This window comes from Rhamphochromis longiceps, linkage group LG16 (genome assembly GCF_057381845.1).
Source record: "Rhamphochromis longiceps isolate RC_006_pf linkage group LG16, R_longiceps_female_GT1.1, whole genome shotgun sequence".
In the NCBI taxonomy this organism is placed as follows: Eukaryota; Metazoa; Chordata; class Actinopteri; order Cichliformes; family Cichlidae; genus Rhamphochromis; species Rhamphochromis longiceps.
This window is the reverse complement of record NC_140572.1, coordinates 2,765,884-2,784,077: the sequence shown is the minus strand read 5'-3', so window position 1 is coordinate 2,784,077 and position 18,194 is coordinate 2,765,884. Positions and strand designations below refer to the sequence as shown.

The 18,194-nt window shown below is 41.6% G+C and overlaps 1 protein-coding gene across 4 annotated transcripts in view; it reads left to right on the top strand.

Moving 5' to 3' along the window:
* The window catches only part of LOC146650368 (titin-like), a 218,405-nt gene that overhangs the window by 106,502 nt on the left and 93,709 nt on the right, over positions 1–18,194 (top strand). For all 4 annotated transcript variants that reach the window (XM_085383775.1, XM_085383778.1, XM_085383776.1 and 1 more), the window contains 23 exons: positions 1,337–1,603; positions 2,467–2,564; positions 2,670–2,838; positions 3,353–3,622; positions 4,014–4,280; positions 4,705–4,983; positions 5,329–5,737; positions 7,200–7,324; positions 7,427–7,693; positions 7,867–8,136; positions 8,775–9,074; positions 9,747–10,049; positions 10,307–10,494; positions 10,802–10,916; positions 11,022–11,312; positions 11,413–11,564; positions 11,923–12,070; positions 12,252–12,551; positions 12,758–13,045; positions 13,126–13,422; positions 14,072–14,258; positions 17,273–17,388; positions 17,470–17,769. In XM_085383775.1, the coding sequence (XP_085239901.1) occupies positions 1,337–1,603; positions 2,467–2,564; positions 2,670–2,838; positions 3,353–3,622; positions 4,014–4,280; positions 4,705–4,983; positions 5,329–5,737; positions 7,200–7,324; positions 7,427–7,693; positions 7,867–8,136; positions 8,775–9,074; positions 9,747–10,049; positions 10,307–10,494; positions 10,802–10,916; positions 11,022–11,312; positions 11,413–11,564; positions 11,923–12,070; positions 12,252–12,551; positions 12,758–13,045; positions 13,126–13,422; positions 14,072–14,258; positions 17,273–17,388; positions 17,470–17,769 (5,406 nt within the window). The remainder of the gene's footprint in view (positions 1–1,336; positions 1,604–2,466; positions 2,565–2,669; positions 2,839–3,352; positions 3,623–4,013; positions 4,281–4,704; positions 4,984–5,328; positions 5,738–7,199; positions 7,325–7,426; positions 7,694–7,866; positions 8,137–8,774; positions 9,075–9,746; positions 10,050–10,306; positions 10,495–10,801; positions 10,917–11,021; positions 11,313–11,412; positions 11,565–11,922; positions 12,071–12,251; positions 12,552–12,757; positions 13,046–13,125; positions 13,423–14,071; positions 14,259–17,272; positions 17,389–17,469; positions 17,770–18,194) is intronic.

The following is an 18,194-nucleotide window of genomic DNA, read 5'->3' as shown; positions in this document are numbered from 1 at the left end:
CAGATTTAATTATGAGTTATTATTAATCTCTGGCTCACTTCCACAGCATGTCTTTTATCTTGTTTCCCTCCCCTCACCTCCAACTGGTGGCAGCAGATGGCCCCGCCCCTCCCTGAGCCTGGTTCTGCTGGTTCCTCGTCGCTAAAAGGGAGGTTTTCCTTCCCACTGTTGCCAAAGCGCTTGCTCACAGGGGTCATATGATTGTTGGGGATTCTCTGTATTATGGTTGGCTCTTTACCTCACAATGTTAAGCCGCTTGAGACGACTGTTGTTGTGATTTGGCGCTATATAAACAAAATGGAATTGAATTAAATTGAATTGATGTCACCAGCTTTTTTAGTGTCCTTCTAGAAGACAGCAGCAATGAACACTGCACTTGCCACAGCTGACTGATAGAAAATCTCCAGCATTTTACTCTGCAAGTTGATATATCTTGGTGTCTTTATAAAATCGAGCATGCAGTGGTTGTGTTGGTTGGTCTTCCAGTTCAATTTGTTTGTTTGTCAATGTGGATGGATACTGTTAAATGCACTTAAGATATTCAATTCAATTTAATTCATATAGCGCAAAATCACAACAACAGTCACCTCAAGGTGCTTTATATTGTAGGGTAGACCCTACAATGATATATAGAGAGAAAAACCCAACAATCATATGACCCTATGATCCTACGAGCAAGCAGTTTGGCGACAGTGGGAAGGAAAAACTCCCTTTTAACAGGAAGAAACCTCCGGCAGAACCAGGCTCAGGGAGGGACTTTGTCAGTGCATGGTCCAAGTAGTTTCCACTACAATGGTAAGTTTTCTGTTTCAGATTGTAAACATGACTCAGGATCACAGACAGCTCACTGGCACAGGTCCTTATCATTTGTATTGCTGATTGTTTTACTTAGGTCTGTAATTTGGGTAGGTACATATCTCACAGAAAAAAGAAAACTTTATACTGTGAGATATGAAAAAAAAGGTTAATTAAAAAGGTCATTATGAATGTATAAACTTTACTTGTGGAGGCTGCACAGGTGTATTATCAAATCCCCAAGATTATTTTGCACTTACCCATCTAACGCCAAAAAACACAATTGGCTTGGACCGCAGCTACTCTCTTACTGCAGCTTACTGAGACTTTACATTGTTAACTTACATTTTTCTGTGGGCATTTTAAGACTAGAAGAGGTGAAACGTTGCACTGATAAATCAACCACAATATGTGACTATCACTGCAGCCTTATTTTATTGGCCAGGATGAAATCCCACGAAAAATAAACTGATCTTTAGTGTTCAGTTTCTACTTCACTGAAATTCAAACTGCTGTCTTCTCTGTTTCTTTGTTCATCCAGAACCACCAGTGGAGTTCACTAAGCCTCTGGAGGACCAGACAGTGGAAGAGGAGGCCACGGCCACACTCGAATGTGAAGTTTCCAGGGAAAATGCAGAAGTGCGATGGTTCAGGGATGGACAGGAGATCCGCAAGACAAAGAAATATGAGATGATCGTTGACGGCTGCAAGCGAGCGCTGGTCATCCACGACTGCACTTTGGACGACTCAAAAACATATGCTTGTGATGCTAAAGACTTCAAAACCTCATGCTTCCTCAATGTTGAACGTAAGTATAGTTGTGAAATGGGAAGAAAATTAAGTTAGAAGTTATTAGGCATGAAAAGGAACCCCAATTAGACTGTGACTCACCCCTTATTGGCCTAAAACAACCCTCTCAATGAGAAGGGGTCCCCACGGTAACTAATGGGCCCAAAATGGGACAGAAGTACTGGGCCAGCTGCCGACTGTCTCTATGCCTTCAAGGAACTGTTTCGTCATAAAAACCCATCCTATGACTCTCCAGATCTGTGCTGATATTAATCCTGGCAGAGATTTGGAAAGCCGCAGGTTTTGAGCTGAATGCTCATAAATTTGAATCTCAGCACTGAGCAGCCCCATTCTGTCACTTTATGGCTGAGTTGCAGTGTTTCTTCCACTTTGCAAAAATACCATTTATAGTTTCAGTCAGTGAGAGCCTTTGACTTGAAATCTGTGGGTGCGTCAAAACAACCCATTGTTTCACAAATGTTGGTAAAGGTGGGTCCTTGATTTTATACAGCTGTGGCAATGGGACTGAAAGCACCGGATTTCAAAGATTAAGAGGTGTGGCCCAGTAGTGTTGGTCATTAAGGAAACAGTCTCTGTTTTTGTTAAGGAACCCTTTTTAAGAGATAGATGGCACTCTGAGATTTGTGATTTTAAGCTCCAAATTAAAATCAAATTACTTTTAACATGCCTGTATACATACTCATTTGTCAAATCACAAATCACAAACTCCCCACAAAAGTTAAAGTGCCTTTTAAAACAGTAAAGAAACTTCCACATGAAGCCCAGAGGATACATTGGCCTTGCTCTTCTATTAAGGTAACCTCCCCTCCAGGAGGTGGTAAACTGAGTGTATTAACGAGTCTCTTCTCTTTGTCTGAATAGCTCCACACATTGAGTTCTCAAAGCCACTCCACGACGTCGAGGTTGTAGAGAAGGAATCAGCCAGGTTTGAATGTGAAGTGTCCAGAGAAGACGTCAAAGTGAGAACACACGCTTTTGCCAGATGAGCTTACAGTAAAGGTTACATTTCATGTTTTCTTTGGACTGATCTTGCTCTCAGTGACCTCTTCCTTCACATCTCACAGGTCCGCTGGTTTAAGGATGGAAATGAAATCAGAAAGGGAAAGAAATACGAAATTATTGCACAAGGTCGCCAGCACATCCTCATCATCCACAAGTCTGTGTTTGACGATGAGGCTGAATACGAATGTGATGCAAAGACCTCAAAGTCCTCTGGCATGCTCACTGTCGTTGGTAAGAATCAAGAAGTTCTTCTTCGATCACAGCCTCTTTCTTCACACACGTATTAATGTGTTTGGTTACTTGATTTTATTATTTAACGTTAGATGTAATTGTTCAGTTCTTCAAAGCTAAAGATAATATTAGACAATTTCTGATGCTCAAAGTAAAGTTTTTCTCAGATATTTGAACCATCACAAGAACAGAAAATTACAATTTTCTTCAGTTTGGTTTAGTTGGATTAAATTAAATAAATCAAGGAAAACAGCACATTTTACATTTGTGTGACCAATAAATGTTTGTGATTTGGAGATCAGTCAGTGAAATTAGAATATGAGTTGGATAAGCAGAAGTGGACAGATTGATTTGATAATTTAACATAATTTTGCTGAAGCTGAATGAGTTTTATGAATTAGATATAAATGATGTGAGCATGATAGCAGTTATGGCAGTTTACTGCTAAAATATATGTTGTTAAAAATGTATTAAAAGGTTTTAAGCAACTAATGGAGGATTCCTTTCATTGCAGAGGAGGAGACAAGGTTCACCAAGAACCTGTTCAATGTGGAGGGAACTGAGTCTGACAGTGTAAAACTTATTTGTGAAGTCTCCAAACCCAGCGCAGACGTTATCTGGTACAAAGGAGACACGGAGCTGCCAGAGGGTGGCCGCTATGAGCAAATTGTAGATGGGAAGAGAAGGATACTCCTGATCAAGGATCTGAACATGTCTGATGCTGGAGAGTACAACTGCAGGCTAAGTTCCAGCAACAAAACTTCAGGAAACCTCAAGATTAATGGTACGCAAAAAATGTTAAAGGCACTTGGAACAAAGTAACAGCGAGAGCAGTAACACACACAACAAAGAAAATGCAGAGAAATAAATCTAAAATCAGGATTTATTATTTTAAACCCTTACCTTTCAACATCTATCACTCCATTTGCAACCCATCTTGGGTAAAGGTTAGGTTTTGGTTAATTTCAGGCCATTGTTATAGGATATTTTACAATTTGAAGCACCTAAATACAAACCTTTTCTCAGATAACTTGATTGATTTGACTTGATTTGAAATGTGACAGCCTCTAGGAAATGTTCGTTTTTAGCATGTGGCTAAAAGAAACCCGATTCTAAGCCTTAGTCTCACTGAAATAAATCCATCTCTAAGCTCTGAAATGCTTCCTGTGTTGCAGAATTAGCTGCTGAATTCATCTCAAGGCCACAAAGCCTAGAAGTGGTGGAAGGAGAGAAGGCAGCGTTCACGTGCTCCGTATCCAAGGAGACCTATGAAGTCAAATGGATGAAGGATGACGTGGAGCTCGAGGCCGGAGAGAAATACCAGATAGTCACCGATGGCAAGAAACGAATCCTTGAAATCAAGGACTGTGAACTTAAAGATGAGGGTGGATACATAGTTATGATTGGACCAACTAGAGCCAGCGCCGACCTTACTGTGCTCGGTAAGCCCTGCCCACTTTAAGTTTATCTCAGTTAATGGGAAGAAAACCTGCTCCCGGGAGACCAAATGAAGTTTTAAATTAGTTTGTTTTTCAAGTACACTAAGCATTTTCCCTGAATCTGTATTTAACAATTTACATTCGAGATCAGTCTTGTTCAACATTGGCAGCATGAAGCAAAATATAGGAATTTATTGAAGTAAAATTTCTTTTTCATATTGAATGTATATCTTTTTTTATTAATAATATTTTTGGCAACACATTCTGAAACGTAATATTAGCTAGAAGTACTTGCAGTGCAGGAAGGTGTCATTTTTGGGTTTTGTTTCTTCCCCGGCTCAAGGAGTTCAGCCGTTTGAAATTAAAGTCTTTTGTCCAGATGACCCAGAAATATTCTCATTGGTGTCTGCTCTATTATTTTCTGCAGAGAGACTGAAAATCATCACTCCTCTAAAAGACACAGAGGGCAAAGAAGGTCAGGAGGTCGTCCTGAACTGTGAGGTCAACACAGAGGGAGCAAAGGCCAAGTGGCTGAAGAACGACGACACCATATTTGAGAGCAGCAAGTACGTAATAACCCAGAGAGACAATGTCTTCTCCCTGAGAATCAAAGATGTCCAGAAGGGAGACGAATCCAACTACAGCATCAACTTGACCAATCAGAGAGGAGAGCATGCCAAGAGCAACTGCAGCCTGACCATCAGGGGTGAGTGGTTCCTGGCAGCAGCATGGCTGCATGTTTTGTTGTGTTTGCAGTCCCACTGTCACATAAAGTGAAACATCACCGAGTATTGTTGCTGAACATGTACATCACTTGATGATTTCTACTTTGAGCACTTAATGTATCACATTATAAGACTCACATCATCTCTAACATGATGATGGGTTCACCAAACAACAGTCCTCAGACTTGGTCCAGTAGATCACCTTTGGCATGAGAAGGAGAATTGTAGGATGTCCAATGTATTATTAGCAAAGTATATAAATGCAAAGTACCAAAGTACCTACAGTATTAATGTCTGAAATATGACTGTACTTTGTGTTTTTTCAGAGGAGAGTCTAAGAATAGTGGTTCCCCCGGAGGACATTGACACTCAGGAGAAGAAGACCATCAGCTTCTCTTGTAAGGTCAACAGGCCCAATGCTACTCTGAAGTGGATGAAGGCCGGTGAGGAGATTACCCTCAGCAAACGCATTGTCTACAGAGTTGACAAAGACAAGCATACTCTTACCATCAAAGACTGCACCCTGGCCGATGAGGGTGAATACACAGCTGTAGCCGGAGATGACAAAGCCACAGCAGAGCTCATCATCAGCGAGGCACCGACGGATTTCAACGTGCACCTAAAAGACCAAACAATCACCGAGTTCGAGGACGCAGAATTTACATGCAAGTTGACCAAAGAGAAAGCTGAAGTCAAGTGGTACAGAAATGGCCGAGAGATCAGAGAAGGACCCAGGTGTGTGAAACGTTTCTTTTTCTCTGTGAATGATGTGAACACACTCTGTTCATTTAATTTTAAACTGTGACCAACACAACAAAGACCAAACTGATTTCACTGTTAATATATTTCATTATAGAACCTTATTATATTTATATTATAAGTAAATACAGAGTACTAAATATATACTGTACTGTGCAAAGGTCTCGAGCCGCCCCTTATTTCTTCATACTTTGGTTCCAAGGAGCCATACTATGTCCTATTGTTTGGAGTAGTCCTGAGCAATAGATCTCCAGGCCTTCTGAAGGTTTTTTATTGTTTGTGTTTGAGCACTGGCTGCTTTTTTTTACTCACTTTCAGCCCAGTCCATTTTCCATCTGTCCATCTATCCATTTTCTTCTGCTTATCCGGGGCCGGGTAAACCCTGAATAAGTGGAATGTCAAGGAGTTCACAGAGATGTCACCTCTCTGGCGTGTGCTGGGTCTTCACCAGGCCTCGTTCTAGTCGGACATGCCCGAAACACTTCACCCAGGGGGGCATCCTTTACAGCACGTCCCATTTAGTGCTGCAGTCATTTCTATTACTTGCACCACACAATAACGGTTTACCACTTTGCAGAGAAAGGCAAAGCACATGCACGCCATCAAGGAGTACTCCTGCATGCCACGGCCAAAGTTTAAGCAAGTTGGACGCTGGTTTAGCTCACTGGGATGAGCAGGCAACCATATGCTGTGTGGCTGGCCCGGGTTTGAGTCCAACCTGCCGCCCTTTACTGTATGTTCCCTCTTTCAATCTGCTTTCCCTTCAGCCTCTCCGTCTAGCCAATAAAAAGGCCAAAAAAACCCAGTTCAAACCAGTTGACCGCTGCACCCTGTGACTTGCCTTTGCTCAGCCAATAGAAATGAAGCCTACAGCTATGCCAGGTTCAACCACACAATGAAGGAAAACGTTCTGTGCAGATCCAAGTTCAGTGAACTTTTAGACATACATATGTAGGGACCTCCAGTCCTTAGGGAAGCTTTTTTCCTCATACTGTAATCCATACATGTGTGCACGTGTTTTAATAAATCACCACACCTGTTTCCCACTGTCATAACAAAAGATAAAGAAATGAGGGGTGGCTGAGTCTTTTGCATGGTACTGTATAAATACAAATTAATCAACAAAAACAAAGGGAGAAGTTGCCCTCAGTAATTTCACTGTTTTTGAACACACGTTCCTGCACAATTACTCTCAGTTAGCAGCCGTAATCGGAGCAGGACAAATTAGCATGGCCAGCTACACTGCACCCCCAAATCACAAACTGCAGTAACTCCCAGACTTAATGACTTTACACATTTACAAAGGAGAAAAAACAAAAGTTTATTTTTGTATCCACACAGAATTCTTCCTGATGAACAGTGTCCTCCGTTTTTACACTTTACTGTTTTGGAATCTGTCTCCTTCTTTACTTTTAAACAATTCACTATTTTGTCTCAGATACATATTTGAACGAGATGGAAAGATTTGCACTTTGCGCATCAAGGAATGCAGACCTGATGATGAATGTGAATATGCCTGTGGTGTGGAGGAGAAGAAATCCAGGGCCAGGCTTTTTGTTGAAGGTGAAATCCTCAGCGTTGCCTCCAAGAGTTTTCAGTAGAATGTAGTTCCTCTTCTGTTCCTGCTTGGTGTGACCGCTTTAAAAATGTTATTTTGTCCTGCAGAGACCCCAGTGGAAATCATCAGACCCCCGCAGAACGTGTTTGAACCTCCAGGCTCGGACGTTGTATTTGAGGTGGAGCTCAACAAAGACAGAGTGGAGGTGAAGTGGTTGAGGAACAATATGACCGTTGTCCAGGGAGACAAATACCAGATGATGAGCGAGGGTAAAGTCCACAGATTGCAGGTCTGTGAGATCAGACCTCGGGACCAGGGAGAGTACAGAGTCATTGCCAAGGATAAAGATGCAAAGGCCAGGCTGGAACTGGCAGGTGAGAGTGCAGACACAAAAAATACAATAACTGTCACTGCAGTCACTGCTACTGCAGTCCAAGTCCAAGGCATTGTCCAGTGAGCCATGGGTTACTTAGAAAAATCAGTGTTGTGTTCAGTAGTTATTGTACCTGCTACATGTGCTACTGATGATATTCCTCACCTCTTGCAGCTGTGCCTCAGATAAAGACCACTGACCAGAACTACGTCACAGATGTTGGAAAGCCTGTTATCATGGTCGTCCCCTACAGTGCCTATCCACAAGCTGAAGCTGACTGGCTGTACAACAACCTGAGTCTGCAAAAAGACAACATCTACACCTCAGCTGAGCACACAGAGTACCGATTAAAGAACCCCAAGAAGGTCGACGAGGGCTCCTACAAGATCATCATCAAAAACAAACATGGAGCGGGAGAAGCTTTCATCAACCTGAATGTCATTGGTAAGGTCTCCTTTGTTATGTAGAAGCAGCTGGTTAACTACAAGTAAACAAAATTATACTAAATTAGTGTTAAGACAGTTTACAATTAAAATTACACTGAACTGCAGCTTCCACAAGGATTTTATAGTAATTACGTGTGATATTAGAGATAAAATAGTTACTAGTACAAGCTAGTTTTTTTAAATAGTCTGACCACTATTGGGATCATTAATGTTAAATGTGAAGCCAAATCTGGACAACACGTCGTCAAAAGCTGTGTTCTGCTATATTAATCTAATTCAGATGATACATAGTGCCTCAGTATTTCTCACCCCATACATAATGAATGTTACTTAAATCTGCAGGTTGTTTCCTTCAAAAGTAGCTGAAGCAGCATGAAAAGGTGCAAAACATTATTTTTAATTGTCAAAAAGAAAAGCATAAAAATTCTCAAATCCCATAATAACGAGTGAACTTTAAAAGCACCAGTCATACTTAAAACAACAAAATAATGGGTGTCGTGTGGTATTTTCACATCTGCTGTTTCTGTGATTAAGAATAAACTTTAGAACGGGTTTCTCTTCATTCAGAGCTGATACTGTAGTGTAGATGTCCATAGGCTGCTTATCTTATCCTATAATGTGATTTTCTTTTTCCAGATGTCCCAGGACCTGTGAAGAACCTCCAGGTGACTGACACTGCAGATGGTGAGATCAGCCTCGCATGGGAGGAGCCTGAGAGCGATGGCGGCAGTAAAGTCATCGGCTACGTAGTGGAGAGACGTGATGAGAAACGTAAGACCTGGACACTGGCCACCGACCATGCCGAAAGTCCTGAGTACACAGTGACCGGCCTCCAGAAGGAGTCCAAGTACCTATTCAGAGTCTGTGCCCGAAACCGGGTTGGCAGCGGACCCACTGTGGAGACTGACGAAGCTGTGCAAGCTAAGAACAAGTTTGGTGAGATTTACTGTATTTATCTTTTGCACACATTTAAATAATGATGTAAAGTAGTTCTGATGTTAGACAGTAAGCTTCACTTTAAGGTAACAAAAAAGATATAAAACTAAGTTGAAGAGATGTTACTTTTTTAGGTAAAATAAAAACAAACAATAGTTTAACTTTATAAATATAGAGACTTTATATTGCAAAATACTGATAAAAATTTGTAGTGCATGAACTGATATCTTGGTAATGTTAGCTTATTGTTCTCGTAACTGAATTAGACGGAGGCTAAATCAAATTATCTGAATATGGTGAGTATGGTGTTAATATAACAAACATGCCAAATCTTTGAAGTTAAGTTGACCTGTTCTGCTCATATCCTTGTTTCTTTTTTAAAATCTTTACTCTGTTAGAGTTCAAAATAACCCATGATATTTTATTTTAAACTGTTCCTTTACACAGCCACCAACTTTCTCTTAGCTTCTTTATGAGCCACAGGATGTTTCAGATTAAACAGAAGCATTGATATTTTGATGAAAGGAAATTAAACAGTCTAGTTAAGTGGACAAAAGTAGCCCAAACTTCCAAGTTCAAGATCTTTGAGGTGCAAATTTAACTTGATATATACTTTAATACTTGGATGCTTGAACACATGTTCACTAAAATATATTTTGTTTATCTCTGTAGATGTTCCTGAAGCTCCTCTGAATGTGATCGTGGGAAACGTCACCAAGTTTGGCTGCACTCTGTCTTGGGAGCCTCCCACGTCAGATGGAGGCTCTCCCATTACCTCTTATATCATTGAGCTCCGCGACAGGACGTCAGTGAAGTGGTCTCCTGTCCTGGTGGCCAAACCTGATGACCTCAGTGCCATCATTAATGATGTCATTGAGAATAAAGAGTACATTTTTAGAGTGAAAGCTGAGAACAGAGCCGGTGTCGGCAAACCCAGTGCTGCCTCACAGCCCGTCAAAATCATGGATCCAATCGGTGAGTTTGGCTCATGGAAAGATGATTGGTTACCCTTTCAAGTAAGAAAATGATTATCTAATGGTTAGATAAGGTTAGTCTGTCCCTCAAAATCAGGGAAAATCAATATTGAACAGAAAGAAGCTAGCACTCCAAAGCAACTTAACTAGTTCAGTGTCAACCTTTCTTGCCTGGTAAAACGTAGCACACACACTGGTTTACCCTAGGATACTTCTAACTTAACAGGTTTAAAATTGGTGTTTTCTGATCACCTGCAGAGCGTCCCAGCCCCCCTCTGAACCTGTCCTGGCAGGACCAGAACAAGAGCTCAGTGCAGCTCACCTGGGAGACTCCACTGAAGAACGGAGGCAGCATGATCACCGGATACATCATTGAACGCTGTGAGGACGGTTCTGACAAGTGGCTCCGCTGCAACGCCCGTCTCTGCCCTGACCTCTTCTACAAGGTACAAATCAAAGAAAATCATCTGCAAACCTGAGTAGCTGTTTCGTTGATGTTCAGTGTCTTGTGACCAAAAACAACCTTTGAGTAAAAGCCCTTTATCAGCTGCTTCGGGCTAAAAGCGTGTCATTAGATAATTGACAAAACAAGCCTTCCAGCGAGGGTTTAAAAAAACCTGTCATTTAAAAAAGGCATACCAGTTATTTCAAAGTAAAAACCTCCCAAAACTGTCTTTTAAAGTCTTTTAAATAAAAGGTTTTTTAAAAGTTTGACATTTCTTTGTTGTAATCCCTCACTGACGTTTGCCTCAGGTGTCAGGTCTGAAATATGGGACTAAGTACAACTACAGAGTGTTTGCTGAAAACGCTGCCGGAGTCTCTGAGCCTTCAAACATCATCGGACCTCTGCTAGCTGACGACCCACATGGTGAGATTAATGAATTAGTTCATAGTTATTTTATTCATATGCTATTCCTTCATAGTAAAATCCTTGGCAAAGGCAGGCACGTTAAAACCTCTGTCTCTTCTCCAGTTGGTCCAAGCTTTGACCTGAGTGCTTTTAAAGATGGCCTGGAAGTGATTGTTCCCCAGCCTCTCACCATCAGAGTCCCCATAACTGGATATCCAGTACCTGTTGCTAAGTGGACCTTCGGAGAGAAGGAGCTATCCAGCGTGCATGATGAGCGGGTTTTCCTCATGACAAAGTCAACATTTACAGAACTAATGGTCACTCCGAGTGTCCGTCCAGACAAAGGCATCTACACGCTACAGCTGGAGAATGATGTCACATCGGTCTCTGGAGAGATTGAAGTCAATGTTATTGGTACACCTTAAAAATCTTCCCTAAAAAAACTGAGCAGAGCCTTGACAAATGTTACATTTTTGTTAAAATTGTGTCATCGGATTTCTGTTTGTGTCTCCAGCTGCACCCAGTGCTCCAAAGGACTTCAAGGTCCTTGAGGTGACTCGGCAGCATGTCCACCTGAGCTGGGAGGCTCCAGAGCATGATGGAGGAAGTCCTCTGATTGGCTACCAGGTGGAGAAACGAGACGTGTCCCGCAAGACCTGGGTCAAGGTACAACAGTGACATCGGCTTTCAGAGTGTGCTGAACCAGCTGATCACTACATAATGTGTCATCTAATATTTAAATTAAAAAAGTGTAATTTTATATTTTAAAACACACACACGTGTAAGAGAGAGAGTGCTCTGTAATTAGCTGGCTCTGGGTATTCATGAACAAGTAACAGCCGAATCGTAACAACACCTGCTGACTGGCACTCGTATAGTGCATTTCCAGTATTATCACCCACTCAATAATATCTCCCCTCATACTATTTCCATGGCCCCAGCCTGTCATGAAGAAATGTTTAGCTGGACTGCACATGGTGATGAAGGACCAGTTAAGCCTGATGTTAATTCTTCTTTCTCTAAGGTGACCACAGGGATCCAGGATCTGGAGTTCACCGTTACTGACGTGGTTGAAGGGAAGGAGTATTTGTTCAGAGTCACCGCCTGCAACAAATGTGGACCGGGAGAGCCAGCGTATATTGACGAGCCAGTTAACGTCTCCTCTCCTGCAAGTGAGTAAAGGCAGTGTTCAATGTGTAACATTGATGTTAATGACAATACTGGCTGTCTCTATTAATCAAAATACTTAAACACATTCTTCGTACACGTAGAGTCAGAACAACACGAGACTTCCTTTCGATTAAACTGCTTCTGAGAAACTTTCTAAGCGCTCCAACTGTTTTTTTTCTCCAGCTGTCCCCGACCCTCCAGAAAACCTGAGGTGGAGGGACAAGTCAGCCAGTGGCATCTTCCTGACCTGGGAGCCGCCAAAGTATGATGGCGGAAGCGGCATCCGGGGCTACAATGTTGAACGCTGTCAGAGAGGAACGGATAAGTGGGAGCCCTGTGGGGACTTGGTACCTGAGCTGAAGTGCCAGGTGACGAATCTTATTGAGGGTCAGTGGTACTCTTACAGAATCAGAGCCCTGAACCGACTTGGAGCCAGCCGGCCCTGCAAAGCCACTGATGAGATCCAGGCTGTTGATCCTAAAGGTACTTGTGATGTAGTCCTCTTAGGACCATGAAATTTCATATGGTGTAATCCAACGTTACAAGTTATTCCCTCGTATAAACTCCGTATAAGCAAGCCATTAGTTTTATGTGGTCACACTGAGCTTGCTGTCCTCTTTACTCTATTGTGACTATGGCATCTCAATGCCCACCTACTGACTGACTTCTTGTCCTTAATTTCTATGCAGAGCCTCCAGAGATCCAGCTGGATGCCAAGCTTCTGGCTGGTCTGACTGCTAAGGCTGGCAGCAAGATTGAACTTCCTGCTGATGTGACAGGTAAGCCTGAGCCACGAGTCAAGTGGACCAAAGCCGACCTGGTCCTCAAACCAGACGACAGGGTGTCCATCGACACCAAGCCAGGACACTCCATGGTTACCATCGCCAAGACAAAGAGAGATGACAGTTCCACTTATATCATCGAAGCCACCAACAGCAGCGGTCGTGCCACTGCCACTGTGGATGTCAACATCCTTGGTAAGATCAATTAACGACCGAGAAAGGTACAGATTCTCCGTTTCTGCTGATTACAATTTTAAATCTGCTCTTCAAAACAGATAAGCCTGGTCCCCCTGCTGCTTTTGACATTTCTGAAATCACCAATGAGTCCTGCTTTCTGGCTTGGAACCCTCCACGTGATGATGGTGGCTCCAAAGTTACCAACTATATTGTTGAACGGCGAGCTGCTGATAGTGAGATCTGGCACAGACTGTCCTCCACTGTGAAGCTGACCACATACAAAGCTACCAGTCTGATCAAGTTCAAGGACTATATCTTCAGAGTATTTGCTGAAAACCAGTTTGGTGTTGGTCCAGCTGCTGAACACCCATCAATCACTGCTAAATACCCCTTTGGTAGGCTACCTTACATCTAATATCTTAGAAACAGAAATTTCCATTTGTAGATGAGTCCATTTCCAGTTTTCTTTTATGTATAGATTCATATACAGTAGTATTTTTTCTGTTTGTTTGGATTGAAATGTCTGATGCAGCATTAACCTCCTAGGACCTGCGTCCACATATGTGGACATCACATTTTGGGTTATTTAGACCATAATACTCAATTTTGCTCTACAAGGGCCTGATATCCACTTACGAGGATATTATCCTGCTACTGTTCTAATGAAATTTTAAACGAATATCCTCATTTGTGGCTCTCATTTTTCTTAGAAACAAAAATCAGGTAAAAAAAATAATCTGGTAATTCTTTGTTTTTACATTCATCAGGTCCCAATCAGCCCAAATATCAAAGAGAAATTAAAAATGCTGCCGTGGAAGAGTTCGGGTCTTAGGAGGTTAAGATGGAAAAACAGCTTAATCGTACAGGTTTTTTTTTATAAGATCCTGTGAGAGATTCTTGTTCTTGTTGATTCTCAGCTAACTGAAGAGTTTAGTGTGGAACATTTATCATAATCAGGCTTTTTTACTTTCAGGTCCCTAGTTGGTCAAGTACATCAAGTCTTCATGACTTGGACTAACCTGATGCATCTGATCTTGTCCTCAGATACTCCCGGGGCTCCTTACAAGCTGGAGGCTTCAGATATTGCAAAGGACTCTCTGAATCTGAACTGGTATGAGCCCGATGAGGATGGAGGAAGCCCAATTACTGGATACTGGGTGGAGAGATACGAAGCTGACCATGACAAGTGGATAAGATGCAACAAGCTGCCAGTCAAAGACACAAACTACAGGTGAGCCTAGCTGTCACATTTCAGAACTGATGTTTACACATTGAGCTTCTTTGGTAGATTAGTGTGCTGATGTACATTTCCAACAGAAAAGTTTAAACTCAGGAATATTAGAAAAAGTACTGGTGCTCCTGATGTTTTCTGTTTTCTCTGATACTTCACTGAAATGAAATGTGTTCTTAACTATAAAAACACAGTACAACTACGTGGGATAGGTGGCTGGTCAAAACAAGTTATAGCATCTAAAAGGTTTTCACTGTTACCAGGTTCACCTTCTATCCAGGACTCTCTGGATCAAATCCATTTTTGGAGATAAGAACTTTAGACTTAATTTATGAGCGACCCCTGTACACGGACAAATGTGTGGTTTAGTAACACCAGACTGAAACTGACTGAACTGATCTGGTTACTTTTGTTGTTTTCACAAAGCACCTGTCCCATAAGTTAACCTATTAGAAAAAAAGTTAATTCAGTGATTTTGATTCCAACAGACAAAGGCTGACTGAAGCAATCAATTCATACAGCCGTCACAGCTGTGCTTCAGTCTCTTACACCGAGCTGAAAAATTGTCTGGCAAATAGATCTGATGAATTAAATCCCTGGATTTTAGCATGTCTCTTTAGCATGCAGTTTAGGGTTCATTTTAAAATTTTAGGTGTAACTTTTAGAGCTCTGCACGGTGAAGCTCCCCAGTATATCTCTGACCTGTTGAAACCTCATGTTTCATCCCGAGCACTTAGGTCTTCAAGTCAGAGGCTACTGGTGGTCCCACGTACTAGGTTTAAAACACGTGGGGATCGGGCTTTTCAGGCACCGAGGCTGTGGAACTCTCTGCCGTTGTCTTTACGCTGTCTAGACTCTACTGACTCCTTTAAAAAGCAGCTGAAGACATTTTTATACAAACGGGCTTTTAATTAATTTAAACTTGTATGTCTGATCTTATTGTAAAGCACTTTGTGATTTTTATCTGTGAAATGTGCTATATAAATAAATTTTACTTACTTACTTAGACAAATGGTGGGGGTCTGGTAAGGAAGTTGGGGGGAAGCAGACAAGCAGACAACTCCACAGGAAGAGTCTTTTGTCTCTTCGAGGACTCTGGGAGGTAGCAAGGGAGTGCGAACCTTAAGCTGTGAAACAGCTGTGTACTGCCTTTAGTTCCTGGAGACGGTATTTAGCTGAGTCTGCCCCACGATCATGCAGGCTCCACCAAGCTTGGTTTTCTGTTCTTTGTTTGTGATTAAAGAATGTTAGCTTTTTTTTTTTTAAAGAATGTTAGCTACCGCTCACCGCTCGTCTGCAGGCTTTACTTACAGTTTTTTCTGATTGCTTAAGCACATTTTTTGTAACTATTGGCTAATTTTGCAAAACTCTTCACACAAATAAGAAAACCTGTCACCCAATCATCAAAACATTGTAGTTCTCTTGCAAAAGCAAACACAGCTAGATTAACTCTTCACACCTTCATAAAAATGGTGTTTCCGTATCAAACAGTACACACAAGCCATCATCTACTAAGCACACAATGCGCCAACTGCACACTGATGGTATGAATACAAAACACATCTGGCTTTTGCTTTCTCTGTGCACAAGGTAGGCTATGTCAGTTTGAGCTCATACTGCTGTCATAGATCCATAAGCATAGAGGGATCCAAACTTCAAGTACTGGTGTTTATTCAAACACATCAAAACAAACACAAGTGTTTATTTCCAAGTATAGGATTATTTGCAATTGCCATAATGACTATATGGGTTACTTGGTCTGCAGTGAACATGCTTCCTCTGCCCCAGCATCTGGTCATCTAGCAATTCTGTAAAGTAACAATTTCAGTATTTTTACATCAATGGTATTGGTGTGTTTCTCATTGGCATATGGCAGTGCTACAAATCTTTGTGCAAAGTGACTGTACTAACCGATTCTCATTTCAAGATGTCCTTATGGTGCTTGCTACAGTGTAGCGGCTCGAGTTAGGCTGGACCCGTTGGCCAGCTACCCTCAGGGTCATTCCACGGTTGATTACATGGTCCACTATTGTAGCTCTGATGTCATCAGCAATTCTATTTCTTACTCTTCCTACCCTTCCTCTCCCCCCTCCTCATCTTCCTCTCCCCCCTTCTCGTCTTCCTCTTGCTCCTCCTTGTCCTTGTCGTCCTCTTCATCCTACTTCTTCACCTCCACGTCCTCTTCCTCGGCCTCCTCTACTTCTCACTCTTTCTGCTCCCTCCATTGTACTCTGCACACACAGCTTACCTGTATTATAGTGCTTAGGCTGATTGCAAAGTGAACTGATTATCTAAAGAAGTTTTCACATGTGAAAGTGTGCCAGACAGTTGGCAAATTAGTGTTAATGATAGCCATACATGTGTATACTTTTGCTAGGAGTGTGTTGGAAATTTGGTAATTGAGTGTTGTGCAGTGAATTGTGCCTACAGTTTTGCAAAGTGTGTGTTACAAAATTGCAAACTGAGTGCAAAGCAGTTTTTGTGCTTTTAGTTTTGCAAACTCAGTGAGTGGTTTTGCTATAAGTCTGAATAGTTTTAGAGATTGTGCTACAGGAATCACAGTTAGGGTTTAAGCATTCAGAAAAAACTGTAATGGAAAACTTCCACAACAATCTCCATCGTTCACATTTGCAACACTACAGCAGCAACACAGCAGTGTTGATACTGGCCACTGAGTCTTCATCCGAAATGCACTGCACCTTGTGATGGTTCCCAAAGTTAAAAACAATTGATTTGTGTAAAAGCATATGGGAAACTAAGATTATGCATCATCTCTATTATTCAACATCTGACAATGGAAATGAGGCAACAGTATAAACTGAAAAACAAAACGTTATTGAAGTTTTTTATATTTGCATTAAAATGCAGGTAAAAAGAGAACTTTCATATGCTATAACTTTTTTGACCAGTCAAAGACACAAAAAAGGTTAGCCTAGCTACTCTGCTGTCGAATTTCAAAACTGACTCTTGCATTAAGCTTCTTTGGTAGATTACAGTGTACTTTTCTTCATTAGGGTCAAAGGTCTTCCAACCAGGAAGAAGTATAAGTTCCGAGTCCTTGCTGAGAATCTGGCCGGAACTGGGAAACCCAGCAAGGAGACAGATCCAATCCTTGTTAAAGATCCTATTGGTACTAAATTTCCCTTACTTCTATAAGCACTTTAAATCTGTTTAGAATAGATAAATATGTCACGGTTGTTTTTCCTACCAGACCCTCCATGGCCCCCTGGCAAACCCACAGTGAAGGACGTAGCTAAGACGTCATGCTTCCTAATGTGGACCAAACCAGAGCATGATGGCGGAGCAAAGATTGATAGCTATGTCATTGAGATGCTAAAGACCGGCACCACGGACTGGATCCGTGTGGCAGAGAACATCCCCATGCTGGAATATTTCCTAAAGGGCCTGATGGAGAAGCAGGAGTACTCGTTCAGAGTGCGAGCTGTTAACGTGGCTGGAGAGAGCGAACCCAGTGAACCCAGTGACCCAGTGCTCTGCAAAGAGAGACTCAGTAAGAATAACTCATGATCTAAAAACAGAAAAACATACTGGAGTAAAACATAGATCAATGATCTGTTCTGCACTGACTGCCACATAATACAAGAGGGGTGAGCTTAAAAAAATGTGCAATTTATAACACACACACAAATAAACATAGATATTTAGTGTGTGTGGTTCTATAACACAGGTGCTGTCAGACAATTTAGACAAACATGAAATAAAAACAAATGTCCAGAACACAAACGGTTAACTGTACAATAAGCATACGTGGGGTTCTCTGAGAAAGGTTCCCACATAAGCCTCTCAGAGTGCTAATAAAACTGCCATAAAAATACACAGAGGTGGGTTGATTATTATTTTTTATGTTCAAAATAAGGTTAAAATTTTGCATTTATTCAGGGTGGGTTTAAATCTATGTCCAATCATGAGCATCAG